The sequence below is a fragment of the Brachyistius frenatus genome, unplaced genomic scaffold, assembly GCF_029030835.1.
Source record: "Brachyistius frenatus isolate BFR_SWC_R1_liver_20210118 unplaced genomic scaffold, ASM2903083v1 Contig_10, whole genome shotgun sequence".
Classification (NCBI taxonomy): Eukaryota; Metazoa; Chordata; class Actinopteri; family Embiotocidae; genus Brachyistius; species Brachyistius frenatus.
In genome coordinates, this window is record NW_027210609.1 from 2,059,843 (window position 1) to 2,081,975 (window position 22,133).

Sequence of the window (22,133 nt, forward strand, 5' to 3'; positions counted from 1 at the left end):
CTGTGTTTAACCGACCATTCAGTTTCCATCGTGGTAAGTGTCACCATCAGCAAAATAGTGGACCTGTTGTCATCCAAATTGACTTAAGGACTAATTTTATTGCACTAAAATAACTGAACTCTGAAGTCAATTGATTGTTTCAAGTGATTCTAACAAAATTCATTAACAGATGTCAGCTAATGTCTGCACTGCTGGTTTCTTTCCTGCATTGTTATTAGAATACGTGGTGTTGGCACACACACACGCGCGCGCACGCACACACACACACACACACACACACATTCAAATAAATGCTCACATAAAATGCAAACCTCTGCAGGACTCCATCTCATATCTAATCTGTCATTAGGATTTATTTATCTGGCATTTTTTGTGAAAGAGTGTGTTACTTATTCATAAATAAGTTATTACTCTTAAGATATGTAAGAACTTGCTTTTCAAATGTCCAAGTGTGTAATTTTCACCTATATTTGTCCTCAGGAGCATCCATCTTTAGAGTCCAGCAGTAGTCTGCCAACATGGAGGGGCTTCACTTTCCTAGGTACTGCATTTTTATGTCCATGTGAGTGCACTCTCACCTAAAAACTATGGGTGACAGAGAAAACATATTCACATTCAGTATGCAAAGATACACAAGAAACGGGTATTTTTCATTGGAGAAAGTCTTATAAGCAGTGTAATTAGAGAGGAAGGGCACACATGGAAAGCAGTACTCTGTCAGACTGCAGATGGCCATTACTTGGGCTGAAAGTAAATGTGATCAGTTTACATTTGGCTTAAAAAATACTATTTATGAGATATTTCAAACCTTGTGAAGGAAAAGTAAACTGATAAATGTACAAAAACTTTAAATACACTGCTATTTAGACACAATTACAATGTTTCCAATCATTTTACGTAATTTCAAGAAATTAATTTCTCAGCTTCTTATGTGCTTAAACAAGGTCTGATGAAGCAGTTGTTGAAACCTCCAAAACCCTGGGACAATATTGTTTTTAGAAATCCAGAGACAAATCACAACCGGCATGCGGTATATTGCTTCTTCCAGCAGCATTATAGCAGAGAAAAAGGCAATAAAACATATAACAAAAGTGTGGTTTGTTGACTTTTTTCTAATCAATAGAACACGCAGGACATGTTTCTGACATTCCTGTTTTTAACAAAGCTTCACTGGGTGGCGTTTAAACACATGAAAACTGCAGTTAACACTTAATTAAACAGGTATGTTTCATTGAGATTTGAATCTTTTTTTTCCAGGAGGTCCGTGTATGAGTACAAATAGAAAAGTATAATAAAGATGTAGACAAGGACTATTTAAACACAGAGCTACATGCATAAAAAGAGTTTTCGATCATACATGATCTTACTGAGCAGGTCAAATTTCTCTAGGAACGGCAAATATTCAGCTTCCTATTTTTCTGGTCACCTCAAGGACTTCTCGTAAATATTGGCTTTAAAGTTCAATAAATAGTTACATTTTTGACTTTTTGAAAATGTTATAAACTTCCAATCTCATCTTTTAAGCCAACATGGACCAGAAGTCCTGATGGCCCTCAGAAATGAGAATGAAAAGTAAATTTTTCTGAGCACCATCAGGACTTCCGGTCCATGTTGGCTTAAAAGATGAGATTGGAAGTTTAACAACAACAACAACAAAAAAGTAACATCTTTCACAACTCAATCCATCTACAAGGCAAATTAAAAAACAGGTTCTCTTAGCCCATTTCGAATATGAGGCACAACTAAAGTTACAGTAAACTATCCTGTGAGCTAAAATCACAATTACTGTATTTAGACGTAACCAGAGAACAGAGGTATTAAGGCCGTTTCCCCCGGAAAGCCTTGTAGATAATGAATATGCAGTGAAAGTCTATTCTGTTGGTTAAAAAGGAACATCTCGTCAATAACTAAAGCAATACACGGTCATTTGTGATTCATAAACGCAAACAAGTTCAAACGGAGCATTTTTAAATCATGAATCTATTTTTCTGTACTTGATATTAAACTTGTAAACAGAATATACTGCGGCATCAGCTCCTTCACAGATATGTGAGCTACAGTCTAATCCTGCTTTATAAGACAATGTGTGGACGTGTGTGTATTTTCACGGAATCCTTTGAAATAACGTGAATTTGCATGAGTTGGGTGTAACACAGAATTGTTGGGACACTCCCACTGAAAATTAAACATCTTCTATGTCCTTCACTAATATCAACAGGGTTTCTCTTTACACATGCACAAGTGTAACTTTGCATCTCTCACTACTTGTTGGTTGTCGGACTGGTTTTCTTGCCTGTGCAAACAGTGCCACGCCTTCCGAGACTCGCATGTCCTCTCACCTCCACAGGCCAGGTGCAGGGAGCACAGAGGAGTGTGTGTGGGGGGAGGGAGGGAGCCGGGGGGAGGGGGAGGGACATTATCCCCGTGAGGGTGGAGCAAAGGAGGAGGCGAAGAAAGCGGATGAAGCGCTTGAAGCTCGCATAGACATGTTGCTCTGTGGGCTCCTGTGAGCACAGGTAAGAGCTAATTAACTTCATGACAGGTTTTTTGGGTTTTTAAAAAAAAAATCTAGATTTATATTTTTCTGTTACATGTTTAACGTGAATGATTTTTAAATTTCTTCTACAACCATGCGATATAGAGATGATGGTAATGTTTTTAACGGCTGAACCAGTCTGATTACAGTGTCATGGTCATGAGGTGGATTTATTTATTCCCAGTCAGGTTATAACAACACAGTCTGCGCACACAAGTCTGCTGTATTTATCACATTACTACAAGTTCCATTTGTTTACCGCAGCTGTTAGAATATCACTTTTGAAATTAATTTAAATGCCATGCACGCTGACACAGGCAGACAGATGAACTTATTCCTGAGCTTCTCCATTTTAATCACTTGTAAACAGCCATCTGGTCCAAGATTCATTACTAACGTACACAATGAAATATTGATCTGGAAGCACATGACAGAAACATTCACTGGAAGTGGAGTGATGATTATAAAATGTGATAGAATCTGCAGAAGTATTTACCATTGTTGGGAGAGTTTATTGTCAGAAAGGGTGCCTGGCATTCCTCAGAACCCAAACCCTGAGGCAAAACAGAAAACCTGTTTTTTGATATGTGGGCTCGCATGTGTTGTTTTGTTGTAGCCATGGACGGTGTGTTGGCGAGAGCAGCGGCGTTGTGTGTATGCAAACTGGCCTGCAGTTTTCTCTTCCTGCCCTCACTGGCTGCCTCTTACAGTCCCGTCAGCTTCTGCTGCTGCTGCCTCTTGATAGTCACCGACTTCCTGGTCGCAGGTGAGGACATGACTAGGCGTACTATCTTGCTCACCACAGTGCTCAAATCCAGTGTTTTTTTTTTTTTTTTTCTTTTCATCAGATGAGCTGAGAATTCAGATCCTCAGATCCTCCACTTCAATAAAAGCATCAAAACTAACAGCTCTCAGTAAAAGTCCTTCATCCACAGTTTTACTTTAAGAACGTTTTGCTGGTTATACTTAAATACCTTTACTAAAGTATCAAAGTCAATGTACTAATTATCTGAATGGCCCATTTCCTGTTGTTTAGGAGTAATTTAACTCTCCCTGAATATCTTATTTTTGATCTGACTTCCAGTGGTTTAACATCTCGCCTCTCTGCAGTGATGGTGGGTTATTGTTTGGTTATTGTTCAGACTTTTGCTAAAAAAAAAAAACAGCAAAGGTAGTTTTGCACAACTTCAGCCTCAGCAGGTCTGTCATAATAACTCAAACTACCTGTTCGGGTGTGGCTTTTAATCTTTCATAATGTATTATATCTAAATGGTCATTTTAACGCAGGTTTAGTTTGCAAAATCAAATTAAAAAATGAACTTGTAACAATATCAGTTAAACGAAGGATAGCTTCAGTGAAAGTATTAAGTTGTTCAAATAAATACTCAAGTAAATTACCTCAAAATGCAATTTACATTAAATACAGTACAAATACAGAGTAAATGTACTTTGGAAATTTTCCAACACTTAATTAAAATATATTTAAAAATGTGTGTTATTTAATACTATTAATGATACAACGGTGGACATTGTTGAGATATTTTTTACAGACAGACCTGTGGACCTGAGACAACGAATCAATTAATGGTCTGAATTAACAGCAACTAAATGATTGCCGCAAGCAACAAGTTGCAGCTTCTTAGTTTGAGGATTTGTTGCTTTTCTTTGTCTCTGTGATTGTAAACTGACTGTCTAATTAATTCAACATAAGCCATCTTTGGGTTATGGAGTGTTGTGCTAACAAAAACATGATATTTTAAGATGTCTTTTGGAACTTGTTTTTACAATTTCTTGGCATCTTACAGCCCAAACTATAACATATTATTCAAATTTATTGACGATAAAAGGAACTGTAAGTTGCAGCTCCACAAGATATAAATCCACAAGATATCCTAACGCATGTTTTTTGTTTATTCAGTAGGTGTGGGTTGAGTTTCATAATGGAAATATTGGGATCCAGCGTTTTTGGAGCAGGAAAAATGGGGATAGGATTTTTAACTGATATCACTATAGTTTCTTGTCATTTTTGTTACTCTCCAATCACTTCTAACTCACTGACACTTTGTTTTGTGTTCTCAGTTTTTCTGAGTTTTCTTTGCATCTTTGAGCCCTGGCTGACTGAACTGAACCCATCAGGTGATGTCATTGCCCTGCGCTTCCTGCTCTTCCTCAGCCACATATATGGAGCGGTGTTGTTCCTGACCATCCCTCTGATCGCTGTGGAGACTCTGATCAGATGTTTGGGGCATCAGGCTGCCCTCGCTCACAGGAAACAGAGTCACGCAGTGGGCACTGATGGACAGCATTGTAATGTTGGGAAGGTAAATGTCGGGGACGAGGACGAGGAGGAGGAGGAGGGCAGCAATAGCTCAGATGAAGATAAAGACAAGAGGGTGTCCCATGTTGTCGGCTACCTCTGCTGCCTGTCAGTGTGGTTCATCGTCACTGTCGATGTCAGGTGGCAATGGAAACTGGAGGAAGTGTGGACTGCTGCCTGTTTGCATACAACCAACTCCCTTGTCAGCTGTCTGCCCAACCTGCTCAGCGACATGCCCCACGCCGTGAATCTCTGCTGGTGCATGGCCTTCCTCTTCCTCCTCCTGCTCCTCCTGACAGGCCTGCAGAGACGATACGGGGCCCCTGCACCCACGGAGAGGACGCACAGACAGAGACCTGAAGTTTACAGTAAAGGTAACGGTTGCCGGCGAGACCTCATTCCAGAGTCGTCTGCACCCTTCAAGCCTGTGAATCCTGGGACGTCGGTGTCAGAGCTAGTACTCTGTGTTGACCCAGAGAAAACAGAGAGCAGCTGCACCGTTCACAGAGCATATTCCTGGAACAGCGTGCAGATGTCGACACGTCACCATGGAGACTTTGTCCTCATCTCCCCCGAGTGTTTGTCTGGAAAGAGGGGGGGACAGGAGCACGAAAGGACAAAGAGAGGTATACCTCTGACATTTATCTCAGAGGAAGACGTGGACTCGCGGCACAGCAGCCAGTGTGGGTGGCCGCAGTGGGGTTTTCCCTGCCTCAGGGTGAATGTAATGATAGGGTTCGTGAGTGCGCTCTCCATTTTTGTGCTGCCTTTCCACCTCAGCGTGAATATTCTTCTGATCAGGACTATAGAGACGCTGCTGGAGCTGTGCGTCAAATCTCTAGTTTTATCTGCAGCAGACACAAGAGACACATCGAACCCTAACATTGAAAGACTTGTTTAAAACAGGACTCGTGGGAAGAAGTGGAGGCTGATTGGTGGCAGTTTGCAACAGGATTGTCAAATTAGTATTAAATTGGTGCAGACAGCAGGTCTACCTGTTGACAGGTCTACCGGTTTGAATAGAGTGTACGTAAACTTTTCTGAGCAGTTATTTGCATGTGAGGAATTATATGTGGAAACTTCTGAAAGGTGATGAGGAGGCAGGTTGAGGCGTGCTTTTGATGGAGACATTAAACCTGACTGGAACAGATGGCTGGAAGGCCTTTTACTGTTCAGAGCGTTAGGATCTGCAGCTATTTGTCAACACACAGTGGGTTATAAAACAAGTTAAAGTCTGCATAAAGCTGTCTAAAAAGAAATACTGAGTAATTTGAGGGCACACCAGATTCTTTTGTTGTTGTCGTCTGTACTCTTAAATTAGCTGTTGTTTTTTAAAGGTTGTTTTTGTATTTCAAAATTCTCCAAAGTGTCTTTTATCCATAGAACCCGAGGTTGCTCAGATTGGCCTTCCAGATTTCTCATTTTTACTGAATACAGGTTGGAATGTTTTTTCAACAGAAAATTTCAAAAAAATGTATTCGGGCTTGAGCAGTTCATCGTCTCATGGGCTCTTGGTTAGGAACCACTGAACTAAACAATATAAGTGCATTTAAAGTTGCTAAAACTGGCAACACTCAACCATGCTAAATAACAACAAAAAAAGAAAAGAAGCTGGCTTGGCTCCTTCCAAAGGTACCAAAAAGTCAATCAGCCTACCAGCGCCTTTAAATCTCACAAATGAACATCGTTTCTGTTGTTTAATCAATACAAAAACCCTGTTGGTGACTTGTTTAAGTCTCTCGTGGTTGTCGGGCACCAAGTTGGCCTACTGCTAATAACAAAAAATAGTTTGGTACATAAAACCGTGGATTAGCCTAACAGAATATACAAGGTGCCGATAAGTGAGCTTTAGAGATATTGGTCGGCAGATGTTCTTACTTTCAAACAGAAAACTGTCTCGCCATGTTTAACAGACATCCATCAGTGTGGTTAACTCTCGATACAAAAAAAATGCACAGGCGTATTTCCCAAAACTCTTTCTTTAAATTACAATACTTGGGGCCGGTTTCTCAAAATACAATAGTTACACTAATAGTCAGACTTCAGTTAGACTTATACATTTATTTAACTTTTGACCATTTTAAGTCAGACATGGCTGTCTGGAAAAACCGACATTAGACCTTAGCTCCTCCTGCTGCCTCCTTAACGAATTTAACAGTTACAGATATCTTACTTGGAAGAAAAATGACACAATGTAACGACACAAAAAGGAAAAACATTTAAAAAAAAATTATATAAAAAAAAAATAAAGATTTGGATATAATATGCAAACTGCTATCGACTTTTGGAAAACTCTTCCATGTCGTTGTTCCACAATATTACAAGCAAAAATCACGTGACGAGCCGTCATATTTGATTTCTTTTTAGCAGCTGATGTCAGGTTTTAGTTTAGCTTGGGCTCCATTCATTTTTAGTTTACGTCAGACTAACCTAAGAGAAAATGTTGGACTAATCTCTGCAGACCAGTCAAAGAATGGTTTGTGCTCGAGGTTTATACCGCGCCTTTAAGATGATACAAATAAATATATTGTTATTGGAACTGGAGAAAATGAACGTAAGAAAACAAGCCGCTGAGCCACTCACGTGTTTACGGACGCCTCATCAAACCTGCACAGACAAGTGTGGCAGCTCAGTCTCAGGTGAGCAGGGACACGTGTGAACACCAGGGGGCACTCTGGTACAACAACGACACACAAAGTAACAGCGGATGTGAAGGGACTCAGGGAAAAAAAAAAAAAAAAAAAAGTTTTATGTAGTCTCACCTTTGATTGAGTCACAGGTTTGCTCACTTCTTTCAAAGTGTGGTTCAGAAACTTGGGGAGCTCACGCTGACTTTGGCAAGATTAAAGGAGGCCACGTTCCTCTGTGTGTTTATTACAGACAAAGGTTTAATGAGTGCAGAGGCTTTGCGTGTGTTTGAGGATTGTATTTTAAATTAGGGCATGATGACATTAAGAGGAATAGTTGCTTTAAGTTTCCTCAGTCAAAGTTGTTACAATTCAGTGCAGGAGCCGTGCTGCATTGTGGTTTAAAAAAAAAAAAGAAAGAAAGAAAGGAAAAAAAAAAAGATCAAGAACTGCTGGCTATGGTAATATAAGAGTTGAGATAATTTTCTTCCTAATTGTGTTAAATTTTATTACTTTAACAAGACACCCACACGTGATTTAGCTGCTCGCAGCCAGATAACTAATCACACAGGACTTCTTTCTTTTCTGCTTTCAGTTTCTGAGGCAGGATGAAACCACATCGTATTTTGTAGATGTTGAACGGAACACATTTAATTTAATAAGGTCTGGACTGCAGTTTGTGCTTAAATCAAAGAGAGAAACTACTGGAGTCTATTAATTTAAACCAAAGAAAGATATAGGGAAAAAAAAATATTAATGTACATTTAGCTGAAACTAATCGTTTATTATTTATATTACTTTACTATTGTTTGATTAGACTGAATAATTGTTTAGCCTATAAAATATCTGCATACAGTGTTTCTCGAATCCAATATGTCTTCAAAATGCTTAAGTTTGCCTCAACAACGGTGTTCAAAAGCAATAAAATAGTTCATGTAGAAGAAAATCACTATAACAAGAGAAAAGCAGGAAGCGGGCACTGTTGTGAATTTGTGCTATATAAATTACCTCAATTATTAAATATCAGAAGGGTTGGTGGACTAATCGAGAATGTTTTTTTTGTTAAGTTTTCACTTAAGAGTATGATCACTAGCCTGAAGTCCTGTTTAATTTGATATAGTACATAATCATGTACTGTATAATGATACAGATGATAAATCTGTTCATGCCACCGCCATTGTAACTACATTTCTTGTTCTTTAGCAGAAAAAAAAAATGAAATGATGACAAAAGTGAGCCCTCATTTCTGCTTTTCCCATTACTTACAAGATTAAAAAGCTTCCTCTGCCGCCTCGGGAGGGCCACATCTGACTGGAATCAGATACGGGTCTCTCAAAGGAGAGCTCTGTGACTTTCTAATGGACACTTTCCCCTCGGGTAAAACTGCCTATTACAGGATGGACACCTACTTGGATAAAAATGTTTCTAATCACAGGAGTGAGCAGAGAAAAGTACCCAGCATCAAAGCTGAAAATATGAAGCCACTTGTCCCGAGGGTCTGCTGTGAACGAATGTCACTCGGCTTCAAACCGCACAGTTTGTTGGGGGAACAGCTGTAATCATGATGCAACTCGACTCAATTGCTCTGGAGGGTGGGATAATAAAACAGAGACGCTAAAAGTTACAACGGAAAAAAAAAAAAGTACGACTTTTTGGGTTTCTGACGCAGATCCTAACTCAGAAGTTCACTTTCTATCATGATTTCAAAATATTCTGCAGTTTAACAACCCTGCACTCAGATGTTTCACAGATGGCAAATGAACAGGACGTGTTGAAGGCTGGGGCTCACTCGCAGTGAGGGAACACTGAACTCCGGCAGACGTCTTTTTTTATTCATCATGTGTCACACGTCAGAGACTCCGACGATGCCAAAATAGGGAACGGTAATGAAAAAGAGTGCGCAGCCTCCCACCTCTCTGCTGGAGAGCTCGGCAGAGCTGAGAGTTTGGCACAACTCAACTAAAGTGTCTGGCATGAAACTCTCACTGAATTGGAGCAGGTATTAACAAGCAGAGGCAAGGCCTTCCTACATTTCAAATAGGATCCCTCTGCCTCCCAGATAGGTTTCATTCTGAGGGCTTCAATGCGTGATCTATGTTGATATTGTTTTCATTGTAGTGCGATCGCTCATGTTCACTCTCTTAATTACTCTCAATGAAACTTGCACCAGTAATACATCATGTGTGTCCTCTACAGCTGTGGTTCACAACGACTTTCAGCCTGTGACCCTTCAAAATGAAGTTACGTTGTCACCCCGTTTCAAGGGTACAGTTTTATGAGCCATGAGCACTTGAAGAGCGATTTTTTATCCCCAGATGGTTTTTAGCAACACTAGCAGAGACTTTTTAGATGGAAATGTCCACTAGTTTGATTTGGACTCATATCTCTGAACCGCTTTTAGATTAATTACTTTGAAATTTTGTACAGACATTTGTGGTTTCCAATAGATGAAGCCATCTGTCTTTACCTGTATCTAAGCAGTCTTTCAAGCAGCTGTGGACTGAGTGTTGTTTTGAAAAGATTTAACAGGCCTGAAGAGATAATACCACCCAGTATTCATCAAGAAAAGCAATAATAAAAATGAAATGAAATAATAATTATTTTTTTTTTAGAGCAGATAAAATCTATTTAAATTTGCGCGACACGGAAGCTGTTTAACGCCACATACTGACTGTGAAGTTTAAGATCGACATCGAATAGCACTTGTTTTTTGAACGCCATTATAAAATGTATTCATTCATTCAGTCTATACTGCCACACAGTGAGGTATACAGATTTATAGATTCCCTGAGGTGAGGTATCAGACATTATATCGTGCGAGAAAACAACTGCATTCATTCGCTGCTCTTCAGCATTAGCGTTGATGCACATTGAAGTCGAGACAAACTTAACGAAACCGTCTGATTTTCGCAGTCATTTATTGGACATTAAAACATTTTCCACAAACCTCCAGCAGCAAAAGCGCACTGGAGTGTGTTCACACAATGATGGGTGCACAGCGGCCATCATCAAAAGACACAATAATCATTATAATCAGTAAAAGTGTCATAGTCATCATCGTTACTCTCATTTTTAACCGTAAGCATCGCCATCACCAGTAACCCAGCACCACCTCACAATAATCTCCTTCTTAATATTCAAACAGAAAGTTTTAATGGAGCAGACCGCACTGAGGTCCGCCACGCAGCAAACCCGGGGTCAAATGTTGCTTTTACCTGCATCAAGCAGCAGCTGCGTGTGAATTATTTTGTAGACATAAAAACTACCGAATACTAAAGTGATTGTCTGAACCGTATGTTGCTCTTTATTATTCTCACACATTACTAAATACACCCACAGAGCAGGTTCACAGAGTTGTCTGGATACATTTGGCTGGAAAATGAGCTGTGCCAGGTGTCGCTCGGGACCATTTATTCCGTCCGAATAACTCGCAGGCTCCTGCTGATCTGTGCAAGTTAAAACAAACACCAGGAATAATTTGCAGATGCTCACAATTTGACCCCAGTTTGCAGCGTACTGCACGTTAAGGAATCACTTCCAACAAAAACGAGGGCACTGCCCTGATTTTCTTTTAAAATGGACAACACAGACGACACGCATACAAATGCAAAGATGTACAGTGGCGAAGGAAGGTCAAAGTTTTTTTTTTTTTTTTTTCCCCTCTGCGAATTTCCAAGGAAGAAAAACCTGCCGAGTTCTACTTGATCCCAAAGTATTTTGAAATGAACACTAGGGCATTGCACGTGTTTGTTTGGAGGGCCAGACGGGCTTAATCAACCACAACCAAAGCTGAACCAGGACGTCCAAAACATCCCCCCCCCCCCCCCCAACCACACACATCTCTCGGTATGTTGGACTTGGCTGAAGGACAAGAGCCTCTTAGAGCAGATTCTGCAGGACTTGTGTACAACTCATGATAAACAAGAGCACTTTAGGCACGAGGAGCGAGAACACAAACATGACTGAGCCTCAGAGGATTTATCAGCGGTTTCATCATTGCGTAACGCAGCAGCAGCCTTGGGAACGCCAGTTGCGGAGAAATAACATATTTACTGCTTGTCCATTCACCATTTGCAATTCCCCAAAATATAACGGCTCAAAATCATTTCCATAAATGATGTGATTTGAAATAAGAAAGAACAGTTGGTCTCTTGTTGTCTCTTTTGACTCCTCAGATTTTCACATCTGAAATGTTCTGCTTTTACAACCAGAGGTCTCTGCCTCATACAATTACACGCTAGGATTTAATATTCATTTTCTATCGAGACAAAGGGATCAAACATCATGACAGGAAGCAGAAATGTATTTAAATCCAACACTTAAATGGACAAAAAAAAAAAAAACACAAAAAAAACACGGGTGCAGTGTTAAAAACATGAGCCAGCACGATGAGAGACTTATTCCTTTTTACCCTTGATGCTTTATATACAAGTCTGACAATCCTTACTCCACCAATAGCAGCATGTTTCTGCACAACCTCCCCCCCCCCTCTAAACAGACCTTCCGCTGGGCAACGGGTAGCCCACTCCTCATTCGTTCGTTCAGTGTTTTAGGTGATGCGGATAATCGCTGGTGCACAAAGAACGGGAGCTTTCCTCGCAACGCTAAAGACTGCACAGACACGTGCGGATGTGACCGGCAGGAGAAAACTAAGGTCGCAGTCTCACAAAGAAGTGGAAAGGGCCAAAAGGCTCGACGGGTTCGGAGTGGACCGCCGGCCGACCGAAAGCCGAAACGGGAGCAGAGTGCTGTCGATCACGGTCCACAAACAAAGCTAAGCCGACTGTACAGCACAGAGAGGACGAATGACCGGCCTTCACTGTCCACTTGTTTGGACAGAGCGAGGGGGACGGCGAGTGCCCTCGCCTGTCGCGGAGAGCAGCGGCCCCTGGGAGTGTGCAAGGTAGGTCTTAAGACAGTTACTTTAAAAAGGGAGGATCACTTTTTTTTTTTCTTCCGTTGCTGCCACAGACCCCAGAGGAGCCCGGGGGGGGGGGGGGGGGGTCCCTCGTCTCCATTTAGTGTCATCTTTTCAATTCAAAATGCAAAATCAGGCTGAAGTGCAGGCTGTCACTGTATGGTCGTTTCAAGTGAAGGGAAAAAAAAAAAAAAAGAAAAGTAACAGCGTAAGTTTTAAGAGCGACATCGAGCACGAATTCCTAACAGTTAACTGAAAGAGAGAAACATTTCAAACACCCTATTAAACATTTTTAATTTCTTAAACATCTTTTGAAACACACGAGCGCTCTGACGGGTGAATCCGGATGAATCCGTCAGAGCCGAGCACAGACGTGTCGAGCTCCTAAAGGCGTACAGTGTTGATGCGCAGTGGCTGCACATTCTTGCCGTTAGCGTGACTCTGACCGGGGCTGAAGTAGGGGAAGACCTTGGCGGGGAATTTCTCCCGGTAGGTGTAGAGCCAGGACATGTCCTCCGCGTTATAGAAGATGAGCAGGCCTTTGTGGTAGTCCAGGTACACCCCCACCTTCTCCAGCTTGCTCTTGACGTTGAGGCGGGTCCAGGGCTCGGTGCAGGCGCTGTACTGGTTCCCGTCGTGCATGACGATGCAGTAGAAGCCGCGGCTCGGCTGGATCTGGATGCTGCCCTTGCGACTGACCGTCTCGTGGGCCACGCCGATCATCCACTGCGTCTTCTCGGACACCATGACTTCCCAGTAGTGAACGCCCGACACGAAGCCTTCTGCGCCCAGGACGGACACCTCCACGTCAAAGCGGCGAGGGGAGTCCTGCAGGGGCTGCGGATGGAGATTGCCGTAGGCCACGATGGTGCAGTCGTCTGAGAGAATCAGTCTTTGGTGGGCTGTGATGGGGTCGAGGGTCAACGCTGCCGGCACTGAGGAACAAAACAAAACGGAAGGCGAGGGAAGAGACGTTTTTTACACCGATAGTGACTTTATTTTAGATTGAACACCGTAGAGAGAACAACGGTCCAGATCTGAACGGGGTTAGTCATAGATACGAATATAAGAAAGCCCCCCCCCCCCAAAAAAAAAAAAAAAAAAAAAAAAAAAAAAAAACAACCAAACACATCAGTATGTTTTGACTCAGCTTGGCCAAACAGAAAAGTGAGGACAGCAGTGTCATTCTCTGCATCTCATTTATCGGTGTCATGCAGCTGCAGTGTGAAAGGTTTTATGCCGAGGCAGTAAGTAAATACCATCCAGGCTCACTTTACGGGAGAGGTGGGGTCGAGGTGATGAATGGATCTCTGAAATGCTCCCACGGATTTCGTCACAAACTGCCGTCTGGTTAGGAAACGTGCACCGATGGCTGCTTCGGTTTTATTCGACCAAATTTTGATACACGGTACAGCACTGTGCATAAAATATTTTAGATTCTTATCCACCGGGAAGGCCTTTGATCAGTCCCAAATTTATTCTGCAGCACAACAACGACCCCAAACGTAAACATATAAATACATCAAGACCCGTCTTCAGCAATGAGAGGAACAAGGAGTCCGAGCCCGACAGAGCCTTGACCTCAACATCGTGGAGTCAGTCCGGGACTGCATGAAGAAACAGGCAGGAGAGTCTTTTTTTTTTTTTTTTTTTAAGTCACAGTGCCGATAAAACTTTGTATGTATCTAAAGTTATTTGATAAATCAAAACAATTCATGGAGTGATTTTTGGGAAACAGCGGAAGTATTTTTGACATCTGACTCACAGAACAGAAACACTTCAGTTTTAGCCCCATCGACTACGATGGGAAACAAAACTCAGTTAATCAACTATTAAAAATCAACTAACCAAATAACAAAACTCCGCTGCAATCTTGTACGGTACATTCTGCCGTCAGTGAGCTGTCCTGTACCTTCAGTACTGCTGGCAAGCCGATTGCACTCCAAGACACCACTGGAGGTAGGTGAGAAAATATTGTTTTATATTTTGAGTATTTATATACGCGCACTCAAAATATAAAACAATATTTCAGTACTGCCACAGTTCGAGGAGGTAATCAAAGTCATGCCCTGTGGTAAAAGATGACTGATGGCTTGTTATTATACGGCAAATCCAACAGCTACTTTCTTATTTCAGGAAAATGAAACGTGTGTGTGTGTGTGTGTGTGTGTGTGTGTGTGTGTGTGTGTGTGTGTGTGACTGCGAGTACACCATCATTTATTTTTTATAATCTGTTTTTTTATTTTTTATCATTACGCGTAAAACCTTCTAAGTCGAGTGCTCTCCTAAGTTCGATAAGGTGGCTCAGTTTGAGCAACATGAGACCACGCCAGGAGTGCAAACAATACAGTGAAGCAGTAATTACAGGGATGGGAGGAGCAGCTTCAGATCAGGCTTACAGGCCTGGAGGAGGAGGAGGAGGAGGAGGAGGAGGAGGAGGAGGCCGCTTCTCGGTGCAGTTATGTGGTTTTTGGGAGGATCTGCAAGTTGTTAGGGAAGCATATGAGCCTAAACAATAAAGGCTTGATCCTTTGCTTTCTTTTAAAAGGAGATTCAGGAAAGAGTGGGAAAGGCATTTATATCTAGTCCCTCTGTATTAATATGAGCCGGGATAAACGGAGGTGAAGTGTCTGGAGGACGGCCAGTGGACAGGAAAATGCCTTCTCCAGTGTTTGTTACAATCTGGTCATTAAAATTTCATCACCTGAATGCCTCTTTGTGTAAGATGAAAAAAAAAACATGGAGGCGTACACACGTCGGAGCAGGTTCCATTTCTTCTGCTGAACATGAGACGGAAGGGGGAAAAAAAACACACAAAAAAACAGCAGCACAGCTCTCCTGTAGTTATTCCCGCTAACCCGTCAGTGACAGCGAGCAATGAGGGATGATGGGAGGAATGTCTTTGTTGCATCTCTGGCAACTGCTGGTGATGGATCGTAACCAATTGTTCCATTTGGCAGCCAGTCAAGGGAGGCCAAGAAACTGCCTGGCCTCCCCTCAGCCGGCAGCAGGCTGAAATGGAAGAATTGATTGAGGGAGTTAAAATATCCCGGCCACATTATTTTAAGTAATCTTCTGTAAGAGAGTGATGGCTGTGGGGCGGAGGAGGGAGTGGAGCTCGTCTGAAGGACATTACCACCTTTCCAGGTCAGATCGCCAACAAAAGAAGGAAGCTCAGAAGCATGGCAGCAATATCAATGCTGGTACACTCCATACAATTATATTATTAACTTGATATGCTACGATTAGTCGATTAATCAATTAGCTGATTAACAGGAAATGAACAGCCAAATCTTTGATAACCGATTGATCGTTTTGAGTCATTTTTTTGGGATAAAAACAAAACTTAAATGTGAATATTTTCTGGTTCCCTTCATTGTCCATGATGATAAACAGATCATCTTTTGGTTTTGAACGGTTGGTCTGAACAAAACAAGACATATTAAGCGGCACATTTGGGGGAAACACTGGTCAACCAAACAGCTAATTGATGCAAGAAAGTAATGAACAGGTTAATGATAGAGGAAATAATTGTTACTTGCAGCCATATAGTCGACCTATATGACATTTTGGATAATATAGCTATTTACTTTTTTTTTATTTTTTTTTTTTTTACCAAGAGTTAGATGAGGCAGTTGATATCGTTAAATATAAAGCTACAATAAAAAGGCAGTTAGCATAAAGGTTGGAAACAGGGTGAAACAGCTCACCTGGCTCTCGCTGAAGGTAAACAAATCCACCAGCCAGCTCATCGAAAGTTCTCTAACCGACACATTATAACTTGTTTGTTTAATTTGCACAAACACCAAAGTGTAAACAACAATTTGCAGTTCTATTGTTACAAACCAAAACCAATAAACAGACACCAAAAAAAAAAAAACTGGTGTGGTTTTAGCCCAGTTTCAAATCAATCCAACAAACATGGTGTAACATGTAATTAAGGGATCTTTGGGAAAGAGCCAGGCTGTTTGTTTCCCATATTTTGAGAAGCTAACCTAACCATCTTCTAGCTATATCCTCATATTTAATGACAGGACACGGCAGTGGTATTGATTTACTTATTCGAGTCTGGTCAAGAGAGCAAATAACCATACTTTTTAAATGTGTAACTCTTTCTTTAGTGCCTGTGGTGCTTTACACTTGATTCCAATCTTTATATTCGCTAACCTACATGTAGGGCTGAGTAGCGTTCAAATTGTTTTGAATCTATCTTGACTTCGGTTCCTGAACAATCCTGGTCATATCATATATCAATTTCCTAAAATCCATTTGAACAAATAGATAATTAGAATTTGCATTGCGGTACAAATCTTTAGTTTTAATGCAGTTTAGAGGGGAAGAGTGTAACCCAGGTTATTTTCTGTAGCTACAATTCCCAGATGTCCCCGAGTGGATGCCACAATTTACTGATATTCTCTGAACGCGGGTTGAGATCGGTAGACTGTAGCTAGCCGGTTGCCCACAGAGATGCATCGGGTCCTCCCTCGGTTACTGCAGGGCACACAGCTAAGTCAACTCAAGACACAAAATTACTCTGAAAAGAGTGAAATAAGGTGTTTTAACTTGTGATTTACTGAAGTTAAAAACGAGTGATTTTATCTACGCGAGGCTGCGTATGGGAAACGTTGTGGTCTCACTAGCGCTGATAACGCAGCATAAACGTAGAAAAGCTGTGCTTTTCAAATAAAAACACGGATGTAGCTTAGTTGTTTAAAATTTGGTACCGAAAGACATGGCATTTTTCGATACTAGATAAAAACTTTAAAGCAATTTTACCGGTGCCATAAACGTATTGAATATTTATCCACATGTCTGAGTGACGTACATCTCACGGTGTAGACGTGGTAACATACCTGGTGAAATGTCCTGGAAGAGTGATTTCCATATTGTGTACTGTAAGGGCCCCATGTACTTGGAAGTCGGGAAGTCCTCATACGTCAGATTGGTCTCATGTATCTTCCCTTTAATCCTGGGACAGAGAAACAGATCAATAACAGTCTAAATCTAATTTGCTGCTTTTTTTTTTTTTTTTTTTTTTTTCCATGTAGTGCTGCCTCTTGTTCAGCCCACAACGTCGATCCTTCACCGAGTTAATCTGGTTTGTGCATTTGAAATGTGCCATCATTGACATTAAACAGCTGACAAACTGCTTTATAAATCTCGAGCCACAGTGATCAGTGACTCGGCTCCAACACCATTACAGTTTGATTGAATATGAGCGCCCACATGAATCACTCACTGCACTTAAATAAAGGTTAGAGTTCAGGTAAGACATTGACTGGGTTGGTTAACATATTGAAATCCCCATTTAGCTAAAAGTCTTTAATTATTTGTGGTTTTCAAAGGATAAATTGAAATCAAAAAAATAAAAAATAAAAATTCCTGAGTGCTTTTATTATCAGAAATCACACTATTTTCTGTTTCTTTATAAGACTTAAATATTTCTATGGCTGATCTGATCAAAGGTAGCTCGATCTCAGTCAGCAAGAAGTGCATGTTTGCAGTCTCGTCATTTTTCTCTCCATTTCCTCCTGATCAAAGGCTGCAGGTGCGGAAGGAGGCTATCAGTCCTTCCTTCTACTCGATGACAACTTTTCTGAAATCCAACCTTAAAGTTGAATTTAAAAATGCTCTTGAAACTTTACTACGCCCTCATGTGCTGTTAGAAATATGTCACATCACTGAAGCTAAAAGAGACTCTTAACTGCTGTTTCACTGCGACTTTAAGGTCTTTCCCCACAAGACATAATAACACGTCCAAATGACTATAATTTGTAGAAATCCAGATGTGTGACTAATGAAAGGAAAAAAACAACATAATGAGCTGGTTTGTAATGATTTAAGCACAAAATCCATAGCACATGGTGCAACTGTATTAAGCGCGTGTCCAAAACCACTTCTGCTAGTTTAAACGTGGATAAAGTAAGGTGCATGATTCAACAGGGCTATACTTAATCGCTTACTTAATCAAAGGTGTGGTTTGTGCGTAACATAAAATAAAACAAATGGAGCATCATCTCCCATTCCCTTTAAAAGCCAGGTGCTCTTGCAACCTGACGGATCAGTATCATGACGGCGGATTTGCCGAACAGCAGGAAAGAACTCTTCTCTCCAGAATAAACGGATCTGCACGTGTACAGATTGATGCTTTCACATTGTAATCTTTGTATTTTTAAATCTCTCGCATGTTTGGGTTGCCCGTTTGCACGTTTCCGTGTCGGACAAGCCGAGTGTAAGAGCTGTGCACAACAATGTAGGGGCATATCAGCGTCTTAATAAACCTTTTTCAATACTTTTGCCTTTTTGGATATTGTTAACATTTCTACATAAACCTCTTTAAAACATGAATCTGTTAAACGTGTTGCCTTTTGGGGTTTAAAAAAAAGTAGCGAATGAAAACAAGACTTTATCCATTCATTTGATACTTGACCTTTTTTGATTCTCAGGGCTACAGATGCTACATTTCAGTACTCTACTAATCTCCTGGGACTTTTCTGTCTGATTGAAAAAAATTTAAATGGCCACAAAATCTGCACAAACCATTTCCTCTCAAACAATAAGACATTGGCCACCTGTAGCTTTAATTAAATAATACTTACGCCAAACAATTTTGGCGTAATCAAATTAAAGATATAGTGATGTTAGAATCTGTCAGTTTCACCAACTGTATAGCAAACCTCATCAAGCTGCATTAAGATATTAAACTGTTCAATTAAATTGTCCTCAAGTCCTCCTCCCAGATTAATATACAGCTGGTGTATTTCAGGCCTAATACTCCATCTGTTCAGGGATTAGCTAATGCTGTTGCTCAAATCTGTACTTTTCTCTTTCAGCAGCCTTTGCTAGCACAAGCACAACACACATTTGGCATGTTGGGAGGTATTATAATACACGTTTTTCTGCCGTTCTGCCTAAACTATACCTAATCCTTCTCAAAATACATGTATTTATAACAACATTTTTTTGATTGGACTACGGTGATGATGCCGTTAAGAGAAAACGCAGCTCAGGTGAAGCACCTCTCAGATGTGACGGCTACACCCTCCAGGAAGTCGTGTCGCCCCGTCTCGTTGAGGCGCTCCTGCAGGATCTGGATTCCCTCCTTGACATCGCGCAGCTGCTGACTGTAGCGCTGGATCTTGTGCTCGATGTCAGCCAGCTTGCGAGCCGTGTCCATCTCCAGCTCCTCCAGCATGCTCTTCTGACGCTCGCGCAGGAAGCGATGAAGGCGCTCGAAAGCATCCCCGATGGTTGCACGCAGGCTCTTGGCCGAAGACTGGAAAACGGAAACAAAAGATGAAACGGCAAACGTCTCTCGGCCGCGCGTTTATAAACGCCTGTAAAACAGTCTCAATACTGTAGTTAGCGGAGTTGGTTGAGTGTTTCAGTCATAGTAGCCAAACTCTTAATTAGACATGGGTCAATTATTCAAGGGTTTACACAGTACTCTAAAGGGTGTTAATATTACATTAACAGTCATTCATTGATTCACCTTTCACATGTATTGATTTTAAGAGGCTCCCTGAGAGCAGTGTTTGTACAACCCTTCATGGAGAAAATAAAAAAAGCTTTCACACCACTGAGGAGACACATGAGTATACTGGAGCAGAAATAACCTTAAAAGATGACCGGGAGGGGGCACAAAGGCCATCCGGTGTGGGAAGCCAGATTACAAGACCGGCGGAAAGGCAGAGAAAATCTGAAGCTTTTACAGTGACCGGAGCAATTTACGGAGAACAGAAGCCCGGGAGCTAAAGAGTTGAAGAAAATGATTTGTAGCTCCGGAGGGAAAATGTGAAGCTGGACATCAAAGAGAATTAATCATCTACGTGTGAGCAGTCTGAGTGTCAGAAAGACAGAACAGAGATGTGTGATGTGAAAACCCTGCAAAGATTGCTCAGAGGTGAGCAGAAGACTTTCAGTTTGAAGCACCTCAGACCGGACAGTTAGACATATAATTAAAACTTTTCCCGTGACTGTTGTCATTTTAATGAACTTGTGTTTGTACACAGCTTCAGAAGATATCCCATTAAAATGCAACTCAGAATAATTAATTAATGACAGTAATCCACACCAGAATTTCAGATGAAACACATTTGTATGAAACGTCTATGAATATTTTGTCAGAAGGGAATTTCAGACGCTCCTCTGATCTTTACAGGGGGAGCTGGATTTAGGAACTGTGATCTGTGGTTTAATTACACTCGCCTACAAATTCAATCAATCTTCTTCTCCCAGCAGGCCTGTTTCTCTTCTTCTTTCACAAGCGAGGGACAGGTATTCTCACTTTGCCTGTGAGAACCTGTTAAGATGACGATGTCTCAGCAAGCATGAGAGCTATGACATTAAGGTGGGCTGCTGCAACACAGCCCTCCTGCATAGTTAAGAGTTGAAAAACTGATGGCGTGGAGGAGGAGGAGGTCTGCAGCAGCCCAGCTACCAGTCACACTGACGGTGTTTGCTGTTTTGGCCCAGCAGGCTGCGATGGCACTGAGAGGGAGTCTGCTGCCCTTGGAGACAGCAGGCTGGATACTTTTCATGGCAGCATGTGATTATTAAGTGAATCCCTGGTGGGCGCATGAATAGGACGCAATGTCTTCCCTTCAGACGGAGACCCTCCACCGGCACACACGAGCCAATGACTCAAATTGGAGTGCCAAGCAGCCACGTATTAGTTCAAATGAGAGCCGAGCTGCTGCAGTGAATTGTTCGCCATTTTATTACCAGCACTGAGCTCCAGGTCTGTTTAACAAAAAAGGTAAATTCAAGCGGCAGACCAATGAAGCAAATGTCCAAAGTGCCAAACAAAAACGACAGTTCCTCGAATGGCCACTTGAGGCTGGCTCCAAACGGGAGTCAATCCTCATCGACACCCCCCTCTCTCTCTTTTTTTTTTTTTAAAAGGACCAACTTTAAATCTGAGATAAATATGTTTACAGCCTCGTACAAATTCGGTTTTGGTTTCTATAATTTATTTCTAACAGCTCAACGGGGTATGCATTTTTAATGACTCACCTGTATAAATAGTATTAAGGCTTAAAGTTGCGTTTAATAAACGAGGGGGACGTTTTGATCGACAGGTGGGTGCCCTCAGTATGAAAGCTGCTACCTCCAGGTTTTAGCTATCGACTGTCTGCCGCAGCCAAACAGAGACTCTCTACAGCGCTAGTTTCAGCAATCAGTCTTCATTTGGACCGTCTCAACTCCACCTTTTGGCCTGACTCCCGGCTGATCAAAAAATAAGTCCATTTTTTAATTACAGTCTGTGGGGGAATTTCACTCATTTTACAAGGCAAAGTTTGTTTACAGGCTTTAGGGAGTACAACTGCACGTGTGAAAATGTGTGGTGTTTGTGGCGCCACCGTACTAGCCTACACCGTAACCTACAATCTAACAAAACAAGGCATTAATGCAGGGAGACAATTCATTGTCAGTTTCCTAAATGTATCGGATGAATACAGTCCCGGTGTTACCCTCTTTCAGGAGGAGCACTCACTGCCAATGGATGTAAATCTAATGAGATCAGCTCATTTCCAATGAGAAGTGGGGGCAGCTCCAGCGATTAGAGTGAGTTGATGAATTGGACAGGGCTGACTGGCTGGCAGTGAAGTGTCCTGCAGTGCGGAACTCGTTCACAAAAGGTGAGTGATGCAGTAACATCGGACAGCAAGTAACAAACAAATAAATAAATAAATTCATAAAATACGAGAGAAAGAGAAATGTACTCCCTAAATG

General features: G+C 41.5%; 2 protein-coding genes across 3 annotated transcripts in view; one reads left to right on the forward strand and one right to left on the reverse strand.

Annotated features, from left to right (window-relative positions):
• Window positions 1-2,464: 2,464 nt before the first annotated feature.
• Window positions 2,465-5,882, forward strand: LOC138616500 (uncharacterized). 2 transcript variants are annotated; one of them, XM_069690848.1, is made up of 3 exons: window positions 2,465-2,516; window positions 3,153-3,302; window positions 4,616-5,882. In XM_069690848.1, exons 2-3 carry the CDS (start codon window positions 3,155-3,157, stop codon window positions 5,752-5,754), a joined length of 1,287 nt encoding a protein of 428 aa, XP_069546949.1. In that variant the 5' UTR covers window positions 2,465-2,516; window positions 3,153-3,154; the 3' UTR covers window positions 5,755-5,882. The 2 variants fall into 2 exon arrangements, with proteins under 2 accessions (XP_069546949.1, XP_069546948.1); XM_069690847.1 differs by lacking the exon at window positions 2,465-2,516 and having other exon boundaries at window positions 3,050-3,302.
• A 6,476-nt stretch (window positions 5,883-12,358) lies between these two features.
• trim62.1 (tripartite motif containing 62, tandem duplicate 1) overlaps window positions 12,359-22,133 on the reverse strand; it is a 34,044-nt gene continuing 24,269 nt past the window's right edge. The window contains exons 4-6 of the mRNA XM_069690849.1: window positions 19,418-19,674; window positions 17,252-17,367; window positions 12,359-13,333 (exon numbers count right to left, since the gene is read on the reverse strand). Of these exons, the coding sequence (XP_069546950.1) occupies window positions 12,783-13,333; window positions 17,252-17,367; window positions 19,418-19,674 (924 nt within the window). The 3' untranslated portion in view covers window positions 12,359-12,782. The remainder of the gene's footprint in view (window positions 13,334-17,251; window positions 17,368-19,417; window positions 19,675-22,133) is intronic.

Excerpts from the sequence above, each read along its gene's own strand:
- LOC138616500 (XM_069690847.1), top strand. The coding sequence starts at position 3,122 with ATGTGGGCTCGCATGTGTTGTTTTGTTGTAGCCATGGACGGTGTGTTG. Across the intron at positions 3,303-4,615 it reads CACCGACTTCCTGGTCGCAG|TTTTTCTGAGTTTTCTTTGC; the intron begins GTGAGGACATGA and ends TTGTGTTCTCAG.